At 38.9% G+C, this 21857-nt stretch overlaps 1 protein-coding gene across 1 annotated transcript in view; it reads right to left on the bottom strand.

Moving 5' to 3' along the window:
- Window positions 1–1610: 1610 nt before the first annotated feature.
- The window catches only part of SHCBP1 (SHC binding and spindle associated 1), a 33487-nt gene continuing 13240 nt past the window's right edge, over window positions 1611–21857 (bottom strand). The window contains exons 6-13 of the mRNA XM_047792523.1: window positions 20408–20641; window positions 20139–20307; window positions 19708–19828; window positions 16208–16339; window positions 14789–14907; window positions 5174–5260; window positions 4662–4803; window positions 1611–2894 (exon numbers count right to left, since the gene is read on the bottom strand). Of these exons, the coding sequence (XP_047648479.1) occupies window positions 2569–2894; window positions 4662–4803; window positions 5174–5260; window positions 14789–14907; window positions 16208–16339; window positions 19708–19828; window positions 20139–20307; window positions 20408–20641 (1330 nt within the window). The 3' untranslated portion in view covers window positions 1611–2568. The remainder of the gene's footprint in view (window positions 2895–4661; window positions 4804–5173; window positions 5261–14788; window positions 14908–16207; window positions 16340–19707; window positions 19829–20138; window positions 20308–20407; window positions 20642–21857) is intronic.

Raw genomic sequence — 21857 nt, 5'->3', positions numbered from 1 at the left:
ACAATCATTAAAAAGAATGGGGTGGATCTGCATGCACAGGCACAGATTTCTATAATAGGTTAAGGGAAAATAGCAAAAGTAATTTTCAGAGCATTACTATACCATGTGTTTTTTTGGTTTTTTTAAATTAAAGGATGTATTTTTTTTCCATTAATAGTGAGAATTGGGAAAAGCAGAGAATGTTCACTTTTAACACGTTACAACTTTAAAAATTCCATGTATACATATAAAAATTCTTAACTCACAGAATAAAATGTTATAAAGGTAAATGCCATGCATAAAATCTGCATCAAGGCCTATCAATTTCATCCCATCTTCCAGGGAAGCCAGTGGAACCTTCTTTCCTAGAAAGAAATAAAAATAGAAATAGCAAATAGAATTATAAAGAAACATAAGTGGGATTACTCCTTAGGTGCTCATCAGAGTTACATATATAAGTATCTTCTTCAGTTGTCCCTTAAAGAGCCAAATCTAGAAAGTGGATATTTCACTCTTAGAAGTTGTTGAAGTTCTAGAAAAGTAGGGTATACATACTTGAGATCAAATGACCTCTGGCTGATGAATGAAAATATATTCATCTGTGGCACAACCACAGAATAAGAAACTGAAGGAGATATTCTAGAGAATCTCAAAAGAGCAATACTCAAGTCAAGGTACAGAGCTTTTGCTACCTACCATAAATTCAAGGTCACACTAAGGGTAGACCATAAGGACAGGACGGTCTTTTTTCCACATCAGTGCTTTCACTCAAATGTCAAATCTACATCCCTCCAGGGCTCTCTCTATACCCCCTGCACTAAGTTATTTGAGATGTTCAACTCTCCCCAGTGAGGCAATATGTACACTATGTAACTTAAATAAGAATACAGTAGGCCTATTCATTATTAACTTGTAATTTGAAAAGTTAATATAAGGTTAGACTTAAACTAAGATAGAAATGTAACCTGAAAAACCATCATGCTCTAACAAGGAACAAAGAAGGCATTAATTTTCCTTACCTTGTTACCTGTCATTCTCTTGACACTGTAGCAAGTTACAAGAAAATACACAGTCTAAACTAAAAATAAAAATGGAAATTCAATCAGAAAGCCAATTTGATTTGTTTTGTTTTGTTTTGAGTAAATGGTTCTTAAATAACTGCTTGGCTCAAGTTGATGCAGAATTTTTATTTAGTTATTTATTTAGTCTTTTTGCCTTTTCTAGGGCCACTCCCGTGGCATATGGAGGTACCAAGGCCAGGGGTCCAACTGGAGCTGCAGCCACCAGCCTACACCACAGACACAGCAACGTGGGATCTGAGTCGCATCTGTGACCTACACCACAGCTCACGGCAACGCTGAATCCTTAACCCACTGAGCAAGGCCAGGGATCGAACCTGAAACCTCATGGTTCCTAGTTGGATTCGTTAACCACTGAGCCACGACGGGAACTCCAATGCAGAATTAATTAGCATTACTTTTGCAATAGGTTTAAAGAGTAAAAGAAAAATGCCTTTCAATGGTCAAACAAAAAATCTAACATATATCCTTCTACATTTAGTAGCATCTGAAAAGAATTACAATTTATTGAAATTTAAGACACAACTGCGCTGAGGAAAAATTTTAATACTCTTTCTGAAACATTAAACTATTATATGTACTTCAAAGGATGACACATGCTACGACAGGCACATGTCCATGATGCATTTGGAAAATATAACAAGATTCAATTTATTATTTCATCATTACAATTTTAATCAGTAGGAATATTAATGTCACATATACTTTTTTAAAATATAAATATTTTAAAAGCTGTGTTTTACAATATAATACCAAGCACACAGAGCTGGTGTAGGTTGTACAGGTAATCACTTTGACCATGTAAGAAATTTGATCAGAATACTGTTATGGTGAAAGAAAAGCACCTTCTTTTTAATCATTCATATTCAGCGACAGCAAGAATGCTCTATGTATGCATTAGCTCTGAATAATGCATTTCACTTCTGTTTCAAACTTGCCACGCTATCTACTGCTATTTTGATTATTACATAGTTCAACATAAAAAGGCATCCCACTCAGATTCTCAGTAATAAGTCTGATTAGGCAGATAACCTCCCAATCACAAAAGCTTTTAACACAAGTATTCTGCAAATACAGCATGGATATTAGACTCGTTATAATTGGGATAGAAAGACAACTATAAGAATACTGCACATTGGACAACATATTGCATATTTGTACACTCACCTTGCATTCCCTCCCTCTCTTCCTTCTCTATGAAGTGCTAAAGTGTATTTTACTAGAAAGTTATTAAAAGGCTTAACATGAGAACTATGTGTTTGAGAAAGCAAGACTTTCCAGAGAAGAAATCTCCAAATATTTTCTATTTTACGTGTTTGTATGATCCTGCTTGTCAAGAGTGTTTTATGTACAACATCTGCAGACAGAAATAAATCTACATTTCACTCATACCCAATTGAATATATCAGACACAAAATATGGACATGAAGCAAAGTACGATAGCAGCAGTGATTCTTGGGGCAGCATGTGCAAAAATCCAATATTTTGCTATCTATTTACATCATAGTGGTCAGAAAAGAAATGTGCCGAAACTGCCTTTCCCATTCCACTTGAACTGGTTCCCCACAATTGAAACAAACATCTCCTGCGACATTAAGTTGTCATCGGCTTGAGTGATCCCAAGTTCACTCAGCCTTTTTTTCTTCATCTGGCCTTTTTGTGTGGAGGCAGCAACTAGTTCATTTACAATTTCATAATTGCCTTCGCCTTGCTCAGAAAGGTCAGCTCTTGCATAAAGCTCCATTTTGCCAGTTGCACACTGAATCAATTCTTCTAGATCCACTCTTTCAGCTACATCTGCCTCTCCGCTTATCTGAATTTTAAGTGCTTTGTTTTCTGAAAAAACAAAAAAATTTTAACAAATAGTTAAATATACAAACTAGCCAACTAAAACATATCTCCTCCCACAGTCTATCAGAGCTTTCAAGATTTTTTTTTTGCCAAGGATTCCTGCTGTCACCTGACTAGAGTTTATAAACTCTCTGCCATTAAGAATCTCAACGAGCAGCTGTCTTCAGTTCATACCAAGGTTCGTGACCCTCATATAGGACCACCTATTTTTTTTTTGTCTTTTTTTTTGCCATTTCTTGGGCCACTCCCACGGCATATGGAGTTTCCCAGGCTAGGGGTCGAATCGGAGCTGTAGCCACCGGCCTGCACCAGAGCCACAGCAACGCCGGATCCTTAACCCACTGAGCAAGGCCAGGGATCGAACCCACAACCTCATGGTTCTTAGTCGGATTCGTTAACCACTGCTCCACGACGGGAACTCCAGGACCACCTATTTTGAATTTCATTCACTCAGAAGACATCTCCTGGACATTTACTATTACACTAAGCACCGTGTTAGGAGCTAGAAGCAAAGATAAATAAAACAGTGCTATTTTCCCTAAAGGAACTCCCAATCTAGCAGCTAATTACAGCACTAAAGTAACTGCCAGAATTCTGACAGGAGGAAGTCTAGATGGCCCCATGATGCTTATTCCCTGGTGTTATGTTCATGACCATTAAATAGCAATCGCAAGGGGACTTTGCAGATGTAATTCAGGTTATTAATCAGCTATCTTAAGAAAAAGGAGGCGATTCAGGTGTACCTAACCTCATCACAAAACCTTTTAATAGTAGGGTTTTCCCTGACTGGATGAAGAAGAGGAAAGCATGAAGAGTTTCAAAGCATGAGAGATTTGCTTAGGAAGGTTCTCTTTTGCTTAGGGGTTCATGAGGCAAGAATTGAGAGCAACCCCCAGTCAACAGCCAGCAAAAAAAAAAAAAGAGAGAGAGAGAGCAAGAACTCTGTCCTACAACCTCAAGGAAATTGATTCTGCCAACAACAGAAATGAGCTTGGGAGGAGATTCTCCCCACAGAACTTTCAGATAAGAGCCTACCCAGCTGATCCCTCAATTTCATCCTAGTGAGACCCTAAGCAGATAACCTAGCCAAGCCCACCTGCACTTCTGACCTAGAGAACTAAGGAGAAAAAGAACAGATAGCCAGAATGGATCCTGAAGCATGAAGGACTGTTTATCGTCCTTTAAACTTTCTCCACTCATGACAATGCATAATACCTCTCTGTGACTGAGATTTCATAATGATCTGGGTCATGGCTTGAAATTCATGAATTTCTCACTGAGTAGCTCAGCTTTGTTCCCAAGAAAGAGAGCTGACAAGGAAGCATTTACTTCTACAAATAAAAAATAGAGGCAAACTCTGATCCCCTCCACAAATGCAGTCGTCAACCTGGCACACTCATTTATCTGCCTCCATCCTGAACAAATGCCAGCAGGAGCCAGCATTGCCATCATAGGCTTATCCTTACTCTACAAACTCACAGAAAGCCAAGCATGATAAGAAGGGAACTGCATGACCACAGAAACCACACATCAAGGTTTTGAAAAAATAGCTGAACTATGTGATCTACAAAGTTTCTTTCACTCTGAGATCCCATAATGTTATAGCTTTACTAGGCCTCTCTATCTCTGTGCCCAAGCATATGCCAGCTATTCTTTTTTAAAGAGAAGATCAGATCTTTGATCAGAATTTAATGGTGAAATAAAGTAAATCAGATCTGGTTTTTGTTTTGAAAATTACTAAATATAGCATACCTTCAGTTCCATCTTGGGCATTTTCTTGCAGGTCAGAGAAAATTGTAGGTTTTACCAAGACAACACCATAACCTTCGTTATTATGTATGACGTTGTTCACCATGGATATTTTGGGAATGTCATAATGTTCATCTAAGAAGTCCTGTGACATTGAAAACAAACGTTTTAAGAAATTGGTACATTCAACACTGCCTGCTTTAAAAAGCTTCTCACTTTTTTTCAGGCTAATCTAAAAATAAAATAGAAAGTTATGCTTATTAATATGTGGTAGCGCAGTCTGAGCTCTGAGGGACACAGCAGTCCTCTGTCACTTTTGCAGATCTAGAGACAGCAAAGAATCCTCACAAAAGACTATCAACCACCAACTACTTATATGATAAAGATTTATATACTGTTTATGCTTTTCAAAACCAAAACCCAATAGAATCCAAAATGGGAATTTAATAAAACATAATTATTTCTTAGGTAAAACCATTCCAACCTGGAAAGAGGGTGTCTCGGCAGGTGCTCACCTTAATGAGAATGCCTTCCTTGCAGTGATGGATCCCGTTGTCACACAGGGTGCACTTACTCCCAGGATATATTTCGATACCAGCACCCTACAAGTTACATTTTAAGGGAGTGACAATCAGTTTTAAAGAGGCAGGACTATAAAAGAAGGTTTATTACAATCTCTTCCTAGACTTTGACACAGTGCAAATGTAAAGTGGATTATAGAAAGTTTCATTAGAAATTCCTAACCAACATTCCCATTTGTTTCATTTCCAGCAAGTTGTCTATCATTTACCATTTTCAAATACCACACACACGCACACACAAAACCATGGCTCAGAGTATCAACACTTGATTACTGTTTAACACTCTTCCATTCTGAACAAATCAGTCTTCTGACTCTGCTAACCCCAAAGTCATTTAACAATCATGTTGAAAGATGCACTTACTAATAAAAATGACCATCCTCTGAGAAATACTCAATTGGTTGGAGAACAGTATTCAACTCTAGTAAAATATTGTTAGGTTGTAGATAGAAATAAGACCCTGTATTTTTTAAAGTACACCAGGTTAAAGATATCCCAACCTAACTTGAAAATCACTTCTATGAGTTAAAACATTTAATGTCCCCATGGCCACACACCTGTTAAATTAGTAGCAAATTCAAATGTCCCTTAGCACCACATGGTACCAACAAAAAAGTGTAATAGTATTAGGAATACACCATATCCTAATGCCATGCTAGGCACTCTGGTAAGTAAAAATGGTTCACTCAAACCTCTAAAACTATTTATAAAATCATTTTTGGAATGAGTTGCTAGTAACCATTTATGACATATCTATCGCGTGTACATTGAGTTTTTTCCCTAAGAATAGCAGTATGCCATGAGAACACATTCATTACTTCCCCCTTTAGCAATTACTAAAACATGTATGTAGTGGGATGGTCCACTACACACCAATATAACTCTTTTTACACAGGTAAAAATATCTACAAAATGGGCCTTCAGCTAAGATCTTCAATTTGTAGTTATGTACAAAAAAAAAAAAAAGACTTAACAGACATAACACTAAAAAATACATATACAACAAAATAGTTAAATAGCAAATTATCAAGAATAGTGAAAAACTTAGAAGAATAAATCAGCAGCCACCTAATGGGACAATCATATACAAAATATACTATGAACTGAACGAATATGTGGTAACTACAAAGAACTGAAGAGGCTGCCACTTTTTTCTTTTTATTACAGCCGCACCTGCAGCATATGGAGGTTATCAGGCTAGGGGTGAATTGGAGCTGCAGCTGCCGGCCTACACCACAACCACAACCACAACAACGCAAGATCTGAGCTGTATCAGTGAACTACGCCACAGCATGCAGCGGGATTCTTAACCCACTGAGCGGGGCCAGGGATCAAACCTACATCCTCATGGACACTAGTCATGTTCTTAACCCACTGAGCAACAATGGGAACTCTGAGACTGCCACTTCTAAGATGATGGAACAAGTACAAAGCATGGACAATATATATAAAACAAACATAGAAAGATTGAAAAATGCAGTAAAGAAGGCAGACCAGCCAGACACTTCTACACCTGAGGAGTGACACAAAAACAGTGGTGCACTCTCTGGGTTTTCTTTTCATCTGATATTCTCAGGCATGAAGCTAAAGAAATTTGCAATCCATAAACACCAGACAGACAGACCAGAATGCCTCTTTAAAGCCTGTTCTCACCAGTAAAAGGAACAGGCAGTTGGGAAGGACAGAAAACTTTGAAACAATAACAGTTCTATTCTAACCAAACACCACAGGAAAAAAACCTGAGGCTCACCCCCAACCTATGCCAGCAAATTCCAAAGGAGACTTCGACCCTCTCGAGGCCATGACCAGGCACCCCAACACCCACACTGGGGTAGGCCAAGGATTTTCATCCCCACCAGCTGATAACAAGGCTCCCTCCCTGTGGAGACTACCCAGCGAGCTTGGTCTTGTACCCCCACCTGACCTTTAACAAGGGGCCTCACCTCTTCCCTACTCAGGTGGTGTCAGAGCAGGCCTTGGGGAGGATCTGGACTTTAACCACTGCCACGGTAACAAGGCCACTGCCATGTGCCAGAGTGTCATAGAGACATGTGGAAAGCGGAAATTCTCACCCCCCATCCAGCAGAAACAAGAAGCTTTCCCACTCAACCTGGATGTCAGTGGAGGCCAAAGAGGGTACCTGGACTTCAACCTCCACCTGGCAGTAACAAAGTACTACCCTCCACTCTACACCCTGCTGCAGTGGTGTAAGAGAAGCCCACCTAAAACAGAAGATTCAGAATCTCATAATATAATACAAAATGTCCAAGTTACAGTTGAAAATCACTTGTTATACCAAGCAACGAAATGTCAAACTGAATAAGACAATCAATAGAAGCCAAAAACAAGATGTCTGAGATGTAGGAATTAGCTGCCAATAACTTTAAAAGCCACTTAAAAAAGGCTTTCATGAGCAATTATAAAAATATTTAAAACAAATGAAAAATAGAAGGCTGAGCAAGACAATAGAAAGCCTCAGTAAAGAAACAGAAGTATAAAGAACCAAAAGGAAATTTTAGAACTGAAAAATACCATAACTGAAATAAAAAGCTCAGTGAAGGGATACAATAGCAGAAAAGAAAGAATCAGTAAAATGGAAGAAATAACAATAAAAATTATCCAGTCTGAACAACAGGGAAAATATACTGAAAAAGAAAAGTGAACACAACCTCATAGACTTGTGGGACAATAACAAAAGATTCAAAATTTGTGTCAACAGAGTCTTAGGAGGAGAAAAGGAAGGTAAGGCTAAAAAAAAATTCAAACAATGGCTAAAAACTCCCAAATTTGGTAAGAGATATTAAACCTACAGATTCAAGAAGGTGAGAAAAGTCCAAACAGGATAAACTCAAAGAAATCCATAAGATACATCATAATCAAAATTGTGAAAGCTTAAGAACAAAGGGGAGGGATGTGGGGGGGGGGAATAGAGGAAAAAAAGAAAAACAAAAAACAAATATCTTAAAAGAAGTTACAGAAAAACAACACCTTATTTATTATGGAAAAATTCAAATGAGGGTTTCTCGTCAGAAACCATGGAGACCAGAAGAAAGTGACATAGAAGAAATTCGAAAGGGCTGAAAGAAAAGAACTGTCAACTTAGAATCCTATAGCCAGTGAAAATCTTCTTCAGGAATGAAGGGAATTGAGACATTCTAAGATGAAGGAAAATGAAGAGAATTTGTCATCAGTAGACCAAGCCTCATAACAAAAAAGATACAATTAAAGGGGAGATCTTAGGACATCAAAAAGGAAGAAAATACTCAGTAAGAAAAATTATATGAGTAAATAAAATAGGTTTCCTTCTCTTGAGTTTCTAAATTATGTTTGAATTTTTATTTTTTTTCTTTTAGGGCCACACCACCTGTGGCATATGGAAGTTTCCAGGTTAGGGGTTGAATCAGAGCTGCAGCTGCCAGCCTACGCCACAGCCGCAGCCACGCAGGGTCCGAGCCACATCTGCGACCTATACCACAGCTCATGGCAACACTGGCTCCTTAACCACTGAACAGGGCCGGGGATAGAAACCACACCCTAATGGATACTAGTTGGGTTCGTTACCACTGAGCCACAAAGGGAACTCCCATGTTTGACTTTTTAAACTAAAAACAATACTATCTAATGTGGTTCTAGACGTATAGAGAGGAAATATTGAAGAAAATTACATTATAGACAGGGAAAGAAAAGAAATGCTGAGGGAGGTAACTATACCTCACTTAAACTGCTGAAATGACATCAGTAAACAGTGGTAAGTTATGCACATATATACTATAATACCCAGACAAGCACTTAAAAATTGCCAAATAAAGACTTACATTAATTACATCAAATGTAAATGACCTAAGCTCCCCAATTAAAAGACAGAGATTGGTAAAGTGTATTAAAAAATAAGACTGTGGGGAGTTCCCGTCGTGGCGCAGTGGTTAACGAATCCAACTAGGAACCATGAGGTTGCGGGTTCGGTCCCTGGCCTGGCTCAGTGGGTTAAGGATTCAACATTGCCACGAGCAGTGGTGTAGGTTGCAGATGCAGCTTGGATCCCGCGTTGCTATGGATCTGGCGTCGGCCAGTGGCTACAGCTCCGATTCGACCCCTAGCCTGGGAACCTCCATATGCCGTGAAAGCCGCCCTAGAAAAGGCAAAAAGACAAAAAAAAAAAAAGACTGTGAAAAAAAACAAAAATCATTAAAAAAAAAGACCAAACTACACACTATCTATAAATTCACTTAATTTTTTTTTCCTTTCTCTCTTTTTTTTTCTTTTTTTAGGGCTGCAGGTGTGGCATATGAAAGTTCCCAGGCTAGAAGTTGGATCTCAGCTCATGGAAACCCTGGATCCTAATCCACTGAGCGAGGCCAGGGACTGAACCCACATTCTCATGGATACTAGCTGGGTTCATAACCCACTGAGCTTCATCAGGAACTCCTATAATTCACTTCAAACAGAATAATACACAATGAAAATAAAAGGATAAAGGAATTCCCATTGTGGCTCAGTGGTAATAAACCTGACTAATATCCGTGAGGATGCAGGTTCAATCCCTAGCCTTGCTCAGTGGGTTAAGGATCTTGCATTGCCACGAGCTATGGTGTAGGTTGCAGACGTGGCTCAAATCCTGAGCTGCTATGGCTGTTGCTGTGGCCAGCAGCTGCAGCTCTGCAGCTCTGAGTCAACCCCTAGCCTGGGAACTTCCATATGCTACAGGTGCAGCCCTACAAAGAAAAAAAATTTTTTTTTTGCACAGCAAAGGAAACCATAAATAAAAAGAAAACCCACACAATGAGAGAAAATATTTGCAAATGAAGCAACTAATAAGGGACTAATCTTCAAAATAGACAAATAGTTCCCGCAGCTAAGTATCAAAAAAAACAAAAAACCCAATCAAAAAATGGGCAGAAGATCTAAATAGCCATTTCTCCAAAGACGACATATGGCAAGAGTTCCCGTTGTGGCTTGTCAGTAAGAACCTGACTAGTATCCATGAGGATGCAAGTCTGATCCCCGGCCTCACTCAGTGGGTTAATGATCTGGCATTGCTATATGCTGTGTGTGATATAGGTCACAAACATGGCTTGGATCCTGCATTGCTGTAGCTGCGGCTGGCAGCTGCAGCTCCAATTTGACCCCTAGCCTGGAAACTTCCATATACTACATATGTGGCCCTAAAAAAAAAAAAAAGCAAAGAAGACATATGGATGGCCAAAAAACACATGGAAAGGTGCTCAACATCACTAATCATTAGATAAATGCAAATCAAAACTACTATGAGGTACCATCTTACACCAGCCAGAATGACCATCATCAAAAAGTCTACAAATAATAAATGCTGGAGAGGGTGTGGAAAAAAGGGAACCCTCTTACACTGTTGGTGGGAATGTACATTGGTACAACCACTGTGGAAAACAGTATGAAGGATCCTCAAAAATCTAAAAATAGAACTACCATATGATCCAGCAATCCCATTACTGGGCATCTATCCAGGAAAAATCATAATTCAAAAAGATACATGCACCCCAGTGCTCACTGTAGCACTATTTACAATAGCCAAGACATGGAAGCAACCTAAATGTCCATCAACAGAGGAATGGATAAAGAAGATGTGGGACATATATACTATGGAAAATTACTCAGCTTTGAAAAAGAATGAAATAATGCCATTTACAGCAATGCGGATAGAACTAGAAACTATCATACTAAGTGAAGTTAGTCAGACTGAAAAACAAACATCATATCACCTATGTGTGGAATCTTAAAAAAAAGATACAAATGAACTTATTTGCAGAACACAAACAGATTCACAAACTTTGGAAAACTTATGGTTACCAAAAGGTGAGAGGAATAGACCAGGGGTTTGGGACTAGCATATGCACACTGAGGTATATAGAACAGTTGGCCAATGGGGACTTGCAATATAGCACAGAGAACTCTACCCAGTATTCTGTGATAATCTATGTGGGAAAGAATCTGAAAGAGAATGGATGTGTATACTTGTATGACTGGGTCACTTTGTTGTACCGCAATATTATCACAGCCTTGTAAATTAACCACACTTCAGTAAAACTAAAAAACACTCCACACTTTTTTCTTTTTTGGACATGCCATGTGGAAGTTCCTGGGCCAGGGGTTGAACCTGAGCCACAATTGTGACCTGCACCACAGCTGTAGCAACTCTGGATCTTTAACCAGCTGCACCACAAGGGAACTTCCCAAAAAACTTCACACTTGATAGTACAATACTGAATATAGTCCCCCTAGTTTCAAAACCAAGGTAAGGATGACTCCTCTCACCACTCTTACTCAGCATGTTGCTGGAAGTTCTAGTCAGTGCCATAAATCAAAAAAAGGAAACAAAAGGCTTACAGAGGGCAAAGGAAGAAATAAACGGTCTCTATTCACAGATGACATATTTATGTAGAAAATTCCATGCAATCTACAAAAACACTCCTAGGACTAGTAAGAAGGTACGGCAAGGTCATGGGATATGAATATGAAAACAATTGTATTTATATGCTAGCAATAAGCACAACAAATTAAAAATATATTATCACTTACAATGAAGTATTTAGGTACAAACCTAAAAAAACACATACAAGACTTCTATGTGGAAAACTACACAGTGCTAATGAAAGAAATAAAAGATCTGCATTAACAGAGGGATATACCATGTTCACAGATTGAAAGACTCAAAATAAAATAAGATGCCCATTCTCCTTCAACTGATATATAGATTTACTGAAAGACCTATCAAAATTCTAGCAAGATTTTTTGTAGATATAGACAAGATTTTTCTAGAATGTATACTGAAAGGCAAGGGAACTAGAATAGCTGAAACAATTTTTAAAAAGACAGGTGAGGAGTTCCCACCATGGCTCAGTGGTAACAAACCTGACTAGTATCCATGAGGACACGGGTTCAATCCCTAGCCTTGCTCAGTGGATTAAAGGATCCAGCGTTGCTGTGAGCTGTAGTACAGGTCACAGACATGGCTTGGATCTCATATTGCTGTGGCTGTGGCTGTAGCTGGCAGCTACAGCTCCAGTTCAACCCCTAGCCTGGGAACTTCCATATGCTGCGGGTACAGCCCTAAAAAGCCAAAAAAAAAAGAAAAGAAAAAGAAAAAAAAGACAAGTGAGAGTCGATAGAATTTCAAAATTTAATATATAGCGAAAGTATTGGAGGGATAGGCACAGAGATCAGTGGAACAGAATAGAGTATTCAGAAACAGGTCCACACAGGAGTTCCTTCTGTAGTGCAATGATTGGCTGCCTCTTGAGAATGCTGGGATGCAGGTTCAATCCCTGGCCCAGCACAGTGGGTTAAGGATCCAGCATTGCTACAGCTGTGGCTGAGGTTGTATCTATGGCTCAGATCTGACCCCTGACCTGGGAACTCCATATACAGCAGGGCAGCCAAAAAAGAGTAAAAAAAGAGTTTGTTGTTTTTTTTTTTTTTAAAAAGGCCCACACAAACATACTCAAATTAATTTTGACAAAAATACAAAACCAATTTATTGGAGGAAGGACACTTTTCAAAAAATGGTACAGTTACCATTGGACATCCATAACCAAATAAATGAACCTTGACCTAAAACTCACATTTTATACCAAAACTGACTCAGAAATACATCATGACTTTAAGTGTAAAATGTAAATTATAAAATCTTTACACTCCAGGGCTAGACAAAGAGTTCTTACATTTAATAGAAAAAATACAACCCATAAAAAGAAAAACTGATAAATTGGGCTTCATCAAAATTTAAAACTTTGCTCTGTAAAAGCCCATGTGCAGATAATGAAAAAAACAAGTTACAGATGAGCATAAAATATTTATAAACCACATACCCAATTGGAGATTCATATATAAAGAACTTAAAAACTCTACAGTAAAAAAGAAAAAACATTTTTATAGAAAATGGGTGAGGAGTTCCCGTTGTGGCGCAGTGGTTAACGAATCCGACTAGGAACCATGAGGTTGCGGGTTCGATCCCTGTCCTTGCTCAGTGGGTTAACGATCCGGCGTTGCCCTGAGCTGTGGTGAAGGTCGCAGACACGGCTCGGATCCCACGTTGCTGTGGCTCTGGCGTAGGCTGGTGGCTACAGCTCCTATTAGACCCCTAGCCTGGGAACCTCCATATGCCACGGGAGCGACCCAAGAAATGGCAAAAAAGACCAAAAAAAAAAAAAAGAAAAAGAAAAAGAAAATGGGTGAAAGTCATGAACAGACATTTCACTGAAGATAAGGATGGCAAATAAGTATATGAAAAAAGGTTTGACATCATTAACCACTAGGGAAATGCAAATTAAAACTACACACAATTTAAAAGCTGTGAAAGTACCAAATGCTGCTTAGCATATGGAGAAACTGGATCGTACTGCTAGTGGGAATATAAAATGGTACAGCTATTCTAGAAAATAGTTTGGCAGTTTTTCTTCTTTTTCTTTTCTTTTTGCCTTTTCTTGGGCCACTTCCGCAGCATATGGAGGTTCCCGGGCTAGGGGTCAAATCGGAGCTGTAGCCACTGGCCTATGGCACAGCAACACGGGGATCCGAGCCACGTCTGCAACCTACACCACAGCTCATGGTAATGCTGGATCCTTAACCCACTGAGCAAGGCCAGGGATCGAACCTGCAACCTCACGGTTCCCAGTCAGATTTGTTAACCACTGTGCCACGACAGGAACTCCTGGCAGTTTCTTTTCAAAAGTGAACATGCAACTAATCATATGACCTGCAACTGCACTCCTAGGCATTTACCACAGAAAACTAAAAACAATGTTCACACAAAAACCTGTACATTACTGTTTATAGCAGCTTTATTGACAAAAGCCAAAAGCTGGAAACAACTCAGATGTCCTTCAACAGGTGAATAGTTCAACTGTGGAACAACCACACACAGAACACTGTTCAACAATTAAAAAAAAAAAAGAAGAACCTATTGGTACATGCAACAACCTGGATGGAGCTCCAGAGAACTGTGCCAAGTGTCACAAGGACAGGTAAGTAGATATGACCATAAAAGGGAAAGATGATGGATGCTTATAGTGATCAAAATATTCAACCTGTCTGAATCAATGCTATCCTGGTTATGATGTTGTACTATATTTTTGGAGGATATTAAATTAGAGGTAACTAGTAAAAGGTACACAAACAGGCTCTCTCTCTATTCTTACAATAGCATGTGAATCTACAGTTATCTCAAAATATAAATCTAATTTAAAAAAAGCAACCAAACTTCAACTGCTACAACATCATTTACAAAGTTACAACTCTAAGAGTCTAATTTCTTTTAAAGTTATGACAATAAGAAAAGGGGGGGGAGGTACGACAGATAACTGAGATTTATTATATTCTTCCTAATCTCTGCTTTGAAAATGCTAAGTAAGAAGAACCTTCTACAATTGAGTTTGGCCAACTTAGTACATGTAAGTATCTGAACCTCTTTAAAAAAGAACAAGAGTTCTTTTTTTTTAACGTATTTTCTCACATTTTATTTACTTATTTACAGCATAAACCTAAACTACTTCCCCAAAGGATAACAGATTATCATACCTTGGCACCATATAAATCTGAGTTCTTCATTAAAAATTCTGCTGATGTTCGTACAGTGACTCCTGTAGTTTCACATTGCAGAACACAGTTTTCCAATGTAGTCTTGCCACGATGAATGACTATGATGAAAACGTGTAATCAAATGCTTTAAGAAGGAATATATCTTTTCCAATATTAGAAATAACCTAGAGCTGATACTAGATACAGTCTAAATACTTCTCTTTTAAACTCTGTTATTGGAATTACAAATTCGTAATTTATAAAACGATGACGACTTTGAGTTATTTTCCAAAATCTAAAAGCAGAATTCTTAAAAAAAAATGCCTTGATCTCAAAAATGCAAAATCAAGTTCAAAAGCACTATTCGGGTGACTGGGCTACTTTGCTGTACAGTAGGAAACTGACAGAACACTGTGAACCAGCTATAATGGAATAAATAAAAATCATATTAAAAAAAAAAAAAAAGCACTACTGTGAGTTCCCATTGTGGCACAGAGTAAACAAATCCAACCAGGAACCATGAGGCTGTGGGTTCGATCCCTGGCCTTGCTCAGTGGGTTAAGGATCTGGCGTTGTGGTGAGCTGTGGTGTAGGTCACAGATGTGGCTCGGATCTAATGTTGCTGTGGGTGTGGCGTAGGCTGGTGGCTGTAGCTCTGTTTGTCTTTTTTTTTTTTTTAGGGCTGCACTCGCAGCATATGGAGGTTCCCAGGCTAGGGGTCAAATTGGAGCTGTAGCTGCCAGCCTACACCACAGGCACAGCAACTCGGGATCCAGGCCACATCTGCAACCTACACCACAGCTCAAGGCAAATGGCAATGCTAGGTCCTTAACCCACTGAGCAAGGCCAAGGATCGAACCCATGTCCTCATGGATACTAGTCGGTTTCATTAACCACTGAGCCACAGGAACTCCGAGGCTGTAGCTCTGATTCAACCCCTAGCCTGGGAACCTCCATATGTCGCAAAGTTGGCCCTAAAAAGCAAAAAAAAAAAAAAAAGCACTACTCATTACAAAAAAAGTATCAGCAAGTAATTTTCATGAGTATCCTAGAAGGGAGAAGAGGAGGCCTGATTTAAGACAGGGGATACAGATCCTAGTAAACAAATACTATCTCAATGTGAAGATAGCTAGTTTGAATCCAGGACTAAGTCAAGAATATCAAGAATGATACCAGAATGTTTGAAAAGAAAAATAGGACCACACAGAAACAAATACTAAACTAACAATTTTCAAGAATAGCCTAACCAATTTTTCACTTTAGAGCAAGCTTCCTAAGTCATCCAGCTATGCACATAAATAAATAATCAGCCTTCCATACTACTCAAGAGTGGTATTTTATTAAATTCTATCTTCCAGGGAAAGTAAAGTTTTCCTTCAAAGCCTCAACAAACAGTAAATGAAATATAAAGATATTTACTTAATATTCCTTCTACAGCATCATGCTGAACAAATTTTATGCTTGAGATTTTAACATCCGCACCCGTACAATCCACAAAAGTGTCTCCTTTGCCTCTCTTTTCTATGACAATATCATCTGGTAGGCCATATCCTAAGGAAGAAAGCAAGAACGTTTAAGACGGGTAAGGGGAAATGTCTTAAGCACAAAACTACTATGATAGGTTTGTCTATTTCAAATGACTTCAAATGATATTCGACATCAGTCAACCCATCTGCATTTAAATAAAATCTAGTTATCTCTCTACATATCTTGTTTAATTTATACCAAAGTATACAATTTTCAATAGCAACAATTCCTCAATTTGCCCATGTATCAGAAGACTACCCCGCCATCAACCATCTCATACCAGTTTCAACACTAAATTCACTTATAAAACTGCTATAAAAATGATAATGATAATAGTCCTAAGTACTCACAGCTGGGTCAAAGAGCTGTATTTAGCCTTTATTGAGTTTTTTCCCAATTCTGAGATTCTATTTTTCTAATGTAATTAGGTCTGAAAAAAGCCTAAGCATTGCTCAAGATTTTCTAATTTTTTTACTCTCTGAAACAGATCAACTTAAAAATCTGACAAACTGACTTAAAAATTTTAGCTATTGGAAAAATTTACATTTCAAACCAGTAAAGACATTGTTCTCTACAAAACTTAAACTAATAATGCAGACCAGACCTCTGAATTAGGATTATAAAAAAGCAGAGCATCAGGGAGTTCCCGCTGTGGCTCAGCAGGTTACAAACCCAGCTATTATCTATGAGGATGCAAGTACCATCCCTGGCCTCGCTCAGCGGGATAAGGATCCGGCATTGCTGTGAGCTGTGATGTAGGTCACAGGTATGGCTTGGATCCTATGTTGCTATGGCTGTGGCTGGCAGTTGCAGCTCTCATTTGACCCCTAGCCTGGGAACTTCCATATGCATTCAGCAGGTGCTGCCTTAAAAAGAAAAAAAAAAATTGGAGCATCAGAAAACTGGAGAACTTTGTCTGACTTTCATTGTAAAACAGAACCACATAAGACAAAGCTGTGAGAAATAACTCTGTCTAAATCTGAGGGGTTTTGTTTTTGGTTTTTTTTTTGGTCTTTTTGTCTTTTTAGGGCTATACCCATGGCACATGGAGGTTCCCAGGCTAGGGGTCCAATCGGAGCTGTAGTCGCCAGCCTACGCCAGAGCCACAGCAATGAGGGATCCAAGCCGTGTCTGTGACCTACACCACAGCTCACGGCAACGCTGGATCCTTAACCCACTGAGCGAGGCCGGGGATCGATCCTGGGTCCTCATGGATGCTAGCTGGTTTCACTAACCACTGAGCCACGACGAGAAGTCCTAAAGCTGAGTCTTTAATTGAGTAAATGAAAGAATTAACTACATTAAACAGGCAAAACCTATAAAGTTTTCTGTTTGAAGAGTACAGACAAGGAGTTCTGTGTGGCTCAGAGGGTTAAGGACCCGGTATTGCCTCTGTGAAGGTATAGGTTCGATCCTTGGCCTCACTCAGTGGGTTAAGGATCTGGCATTTCCACAAGCTGCAACATAGATTGAAGATGTAGCTCAGATATGGTGTTGCTGTGGCTATAGTGTAGACTGCAGCTCCAATTTGACCCCTGGCCCAGGAACTTCCACATGCTATAGGTGTGGCCATAAAAAGGGGGGAAAAAAGTACAGACAAGCCTTTAGGGGCACTGGAGAATGCTAGAGGACTCCACACACACAGGAATGCTGTGTGGATTCTGGATGACTAGATTATAAGTAAATTATTTTTTTTTGCCTGACTCTTTGTGTCCACACATATTTTGCACATTTTTATAATAACCATCACTTATCATTAGAAAAATTAAAATATGAAAAGAACAGCCAATATTGAGAATAAACAGATTATCACATAAACAAAGTTACAAAGTTATATATTCTTAGCAGTTTAAAACACAAAGCTATCACTTAAGTGAATCTAAACAAGAAAGAAAAATCCTATTCCGTTAATACTTTGCACAGAGTAGGTACTCAATACATACTCGTTATAAGTATAGATGTAGATCAGATAAGCTATCAGATAAACTTATTTTACTCATGAACAAGTACCCCATATATTCACACTAGAGATACCATCTGGATTTCCTAAATTTTCAGAAATGCCCTCTGCTCATAAATTTAGTCATTTTTACACTTAACTTTCAGAATTCTATATGGTTATTTATGATACTTTGGCAATTACATTATAATTTCCTCACCAATCTAGGAAGAATGCTTACGCACACAATCTATAATAGCAATGCTGTTTGCACTATGCCAAAAAAATAAAGTGTTTTTATTGCAGTGATTTATCCTGCAGATGTGTTATTTATAAGCACTCATCTATTATATATCAAATATTGGAGAAGAAAAAGAACAAAAATTACATACATAAAACAAAAAAGGGGGCGAGGTGATATGCTAGTGAACAGCAGGACATTAAACTCCCAGTCTTGCTTCCATTAAGAAGTTTTGACAAGATAAAGAACATGGCTTAAGCAGTTTGTGAACAGCTGCACCAGTCCCATAATGATATACAATTTTTTGCACTACAAGCCTTATTGCTAACTTGAAGCTCTTTTGGTATAGAGTTGAGCAGGTGCATCTAAATGTGGAGTGCTCTGGAAACACAGAGGACCAAGGTGTAAAATAATCTACATTTAGGACTCTCTCTCAATGTACAATAAGATTATAACTGCTGGAGTTCCCATCAGTGGTTAACGAATCTGACTAGGATCCATGAGGATGCAGGTTCGATCCCTGGCCTCGCTCAGTGGGTTAAGGGTCCAGCCCTGCCATGAGTTGTGGTGTAGGTTGCAAACTCGGCATTGCTGTGGTTGTTTGTAAGCCGGCAGCTAGTTCCAATTTGACTCCGAGCCTGGAAACCTCCACATGTCGCGGGTCTGGCTCTTAAAAAAAAAAAGATTATAACTGCTATAAACTTATTTATTTTTAATAGAATCTTTCAACATCAATGTTCTAAAAGTACACTTTAGAATTTGTTGGTCTAATTTCAAGTTGGACCTAGACTTCTCACAAAAATAAGCTAAATTTAAAACAAAAACTATGCACCAACATAACCACAACATATATGAAGTAAGAGTGACAACAAATTTAAAAGTACGAAACTTTAAAATAATATTGCTGGGAGTGTTTTTTTTAATTCTAGAAATTAGATTTCCTTTTCATCAACCACCTACGATCTGGAAATATGCTTCTTCTTAATGGTCTTTTTTCTCTTTATTTTCATCTTCCCAACACTTAAAATGCCACAAAGAAACATACCTCAAGTTGCTCAAACACTGAGTCAATCCCCTGTATGTTTCAACAGCCCTTAACGTTTCAAGGCAACTCATTTGAAATCAAGTTCTTGGAGCTTCAACAAGATCAGAGATTTATGGTTTTCCTAAGCATATCATGCAAGAGTTTGGTTGTGTCTTCTTCATACTCACCTTCCAACTCAATGGAGTCAGCAATGGAGAATGTGCCATGTACCACGTAATGGCCAGGACAAACAATAACAGTGTCACCCTCATAGCAGGCATTTATAGCAGACAACGGATCACTATGGAACTAGAAAACAACAACAACATATTGCAAATATATATCCCCAAATGCAACCTGAGCATTACTCCAGGTGCCTTCATGTTTCACTTTGAAAAAGGAGCCAAAACTGCATATGTAGGTAGCTCCTTGGCTATGCACTGAGCCCACTGCATGCTTGATAAGTGACTAGTGCTATGGAAAAGCAGAGCTCTCTCTACTTCTCATTTCACAGAAAACCAGCTCTGGGAAACGCCTGTGAATACCCTGCAGAATTCAAGAAAGCCTGAGGTAAATCAAAAGGAAAAAAGCTACCTGGAGCAAGAAGCCCTACTTTTACCTGAATTTCTATTTCTTCCTTACAAGGCTCTGGACAAAGCCTGTCCCTGAGCAGGGACTGCAGCAGACCCGTTGTCACAGTGGAAGATACCACGTGAGTGATCTTCTCACCATTTGGACGGACACCCTTCGCTTGGATATTAGAATTCTTCTGATAACCAAATACATATCTAAAAACAAAAAAAACAACCAAGCAGACCTGTCAGTTCTCAGTAACACAGCTGGTTAGAAAAGATGCCAACTAGTTAAGAATGACAAAGATATACGTACCTCAACAAAGGATTTTCAATGAGTTTTAGCTTTTGTTTCAACTGTTCAATCTCTGAATACAATTTTAACCCTTCCACCATGGAGATGTTTTCCTGCTCAGAATCCGAGTTACAATTTGACAGACTGCTTCTCAGATTTAAAAATTTCCTGTAACTCTCCTCACACTGAGTCAACAGATTTTGGTAGTCAACAATAAGTCCTGAAGGAACTCGGTCTTCAAGAATATCATAATGCCTGAAAGTTTAAAAGCAAACTGAAATCTCTTTGCCTTTCAGACACATTGTCCCATCATTAAGAAAGCCCATGTAACAGTGAGGATATGCTTAGGAAAACTGTGAAGCTAACACCCATAAGAAAGGTGTTTTACGGCATAAAACTCAGGAACATGTTAAATCTTTCTAAATAGGTGGAAGCTACTGAAAGTTTTAAAAACCACTTCATTAACATCACTAATTTTCCTCTTGAGGAGTTGCTATTTTCCCCTCAGATCCAAGCATTTGTGTTTTGTTTTTTTGTTTTTTGGGTTTTTTTTTTGTCTTTTTGTCTCTTGAGGGCTGCACCCGAGGCACATAGAGATTCCCAGGCTAGGGGTCAAATTAAATCGGAGCTGTAGCTTCTGGCCTATACCACAGCCACGCCAGATCTGAGCCGCATCTGTGACCTACACCACAGCTCATGGCAATGCTGGATCTGTAACCCACTGAGAGAGGCCAGGGGTCGAACCGGCAACTTCATGGTTTCTGGTCAGATTTGTTTCTGCTGAGCCACGACGTGAACTCCACATTTGTGCTTTTGAAACACTGAAAGTTCATGGTGTACAATTTGTAATCATTACTTAATGAGAAACTATTTTCCATATATTAGATTCAAATCAATAATTAGGTGGCAGAGGGTGATTTGGAAGTAGGGATGCGGAGGAAGGTATCCCAAACAGTTTCATAACAATGTTTACAATGACCACATTTAGAGGATCAAAAATATAAAATGATTCAAATCACCTAGTCCTTCCCTGTATTTAAAGCACTATGGAGGAGTTCCTGTCCTGGCGCAGTGGTTAACGAATCCGACTAGGAACCATGAGGTTGAGGGTTCAATCCCTGCCCTTGCTCAGTGGGTTAACAATCCGGTGTTGGTCGCAGACATGGCTCGGATCCCGCGTTGCTGTGGCTCTGGCGTAGGCCGGTGGCTCCAGCTCCGATTCGACCCCTAGCCTGGGAACCTCCATATGCCGTGGGAGCAGCCCAAAGAAATAGCAAAAAGACAAAAAAAAAGCAAAAACAAAAAAAAACACTATGGAGCAGGTAGAACATTGTAAATCAACCATTTAAAAAAAAAAAAAGAACATTCGATTGAAACAGAAGACATTGTGTCAGATTTCAAGTGAAACACGAAAAGACTGATCACTGACCTCAAAGACATTCTTGCTTTGAGAGGCAAATGTGCATACAGC

This window comes from Phacochoerus africanus, chromosome 8 (genome assembly GCF_016906955.1).
Source record: "Phacochoerus africanus isolate WHEZ1 chromosome 8, ROS_Pafr_v1, whole genome shotgun sequence".
Taxonomy (NCBI): Eukaryota; Metazoa; Chordata; class Mammalia; order Artiodactyla; family Suidae; genus Phacochoerus; species Phacochoerus africanus.
This window is presented reverse-complemented; position numbering and strand designations above follow the sequence as displayed.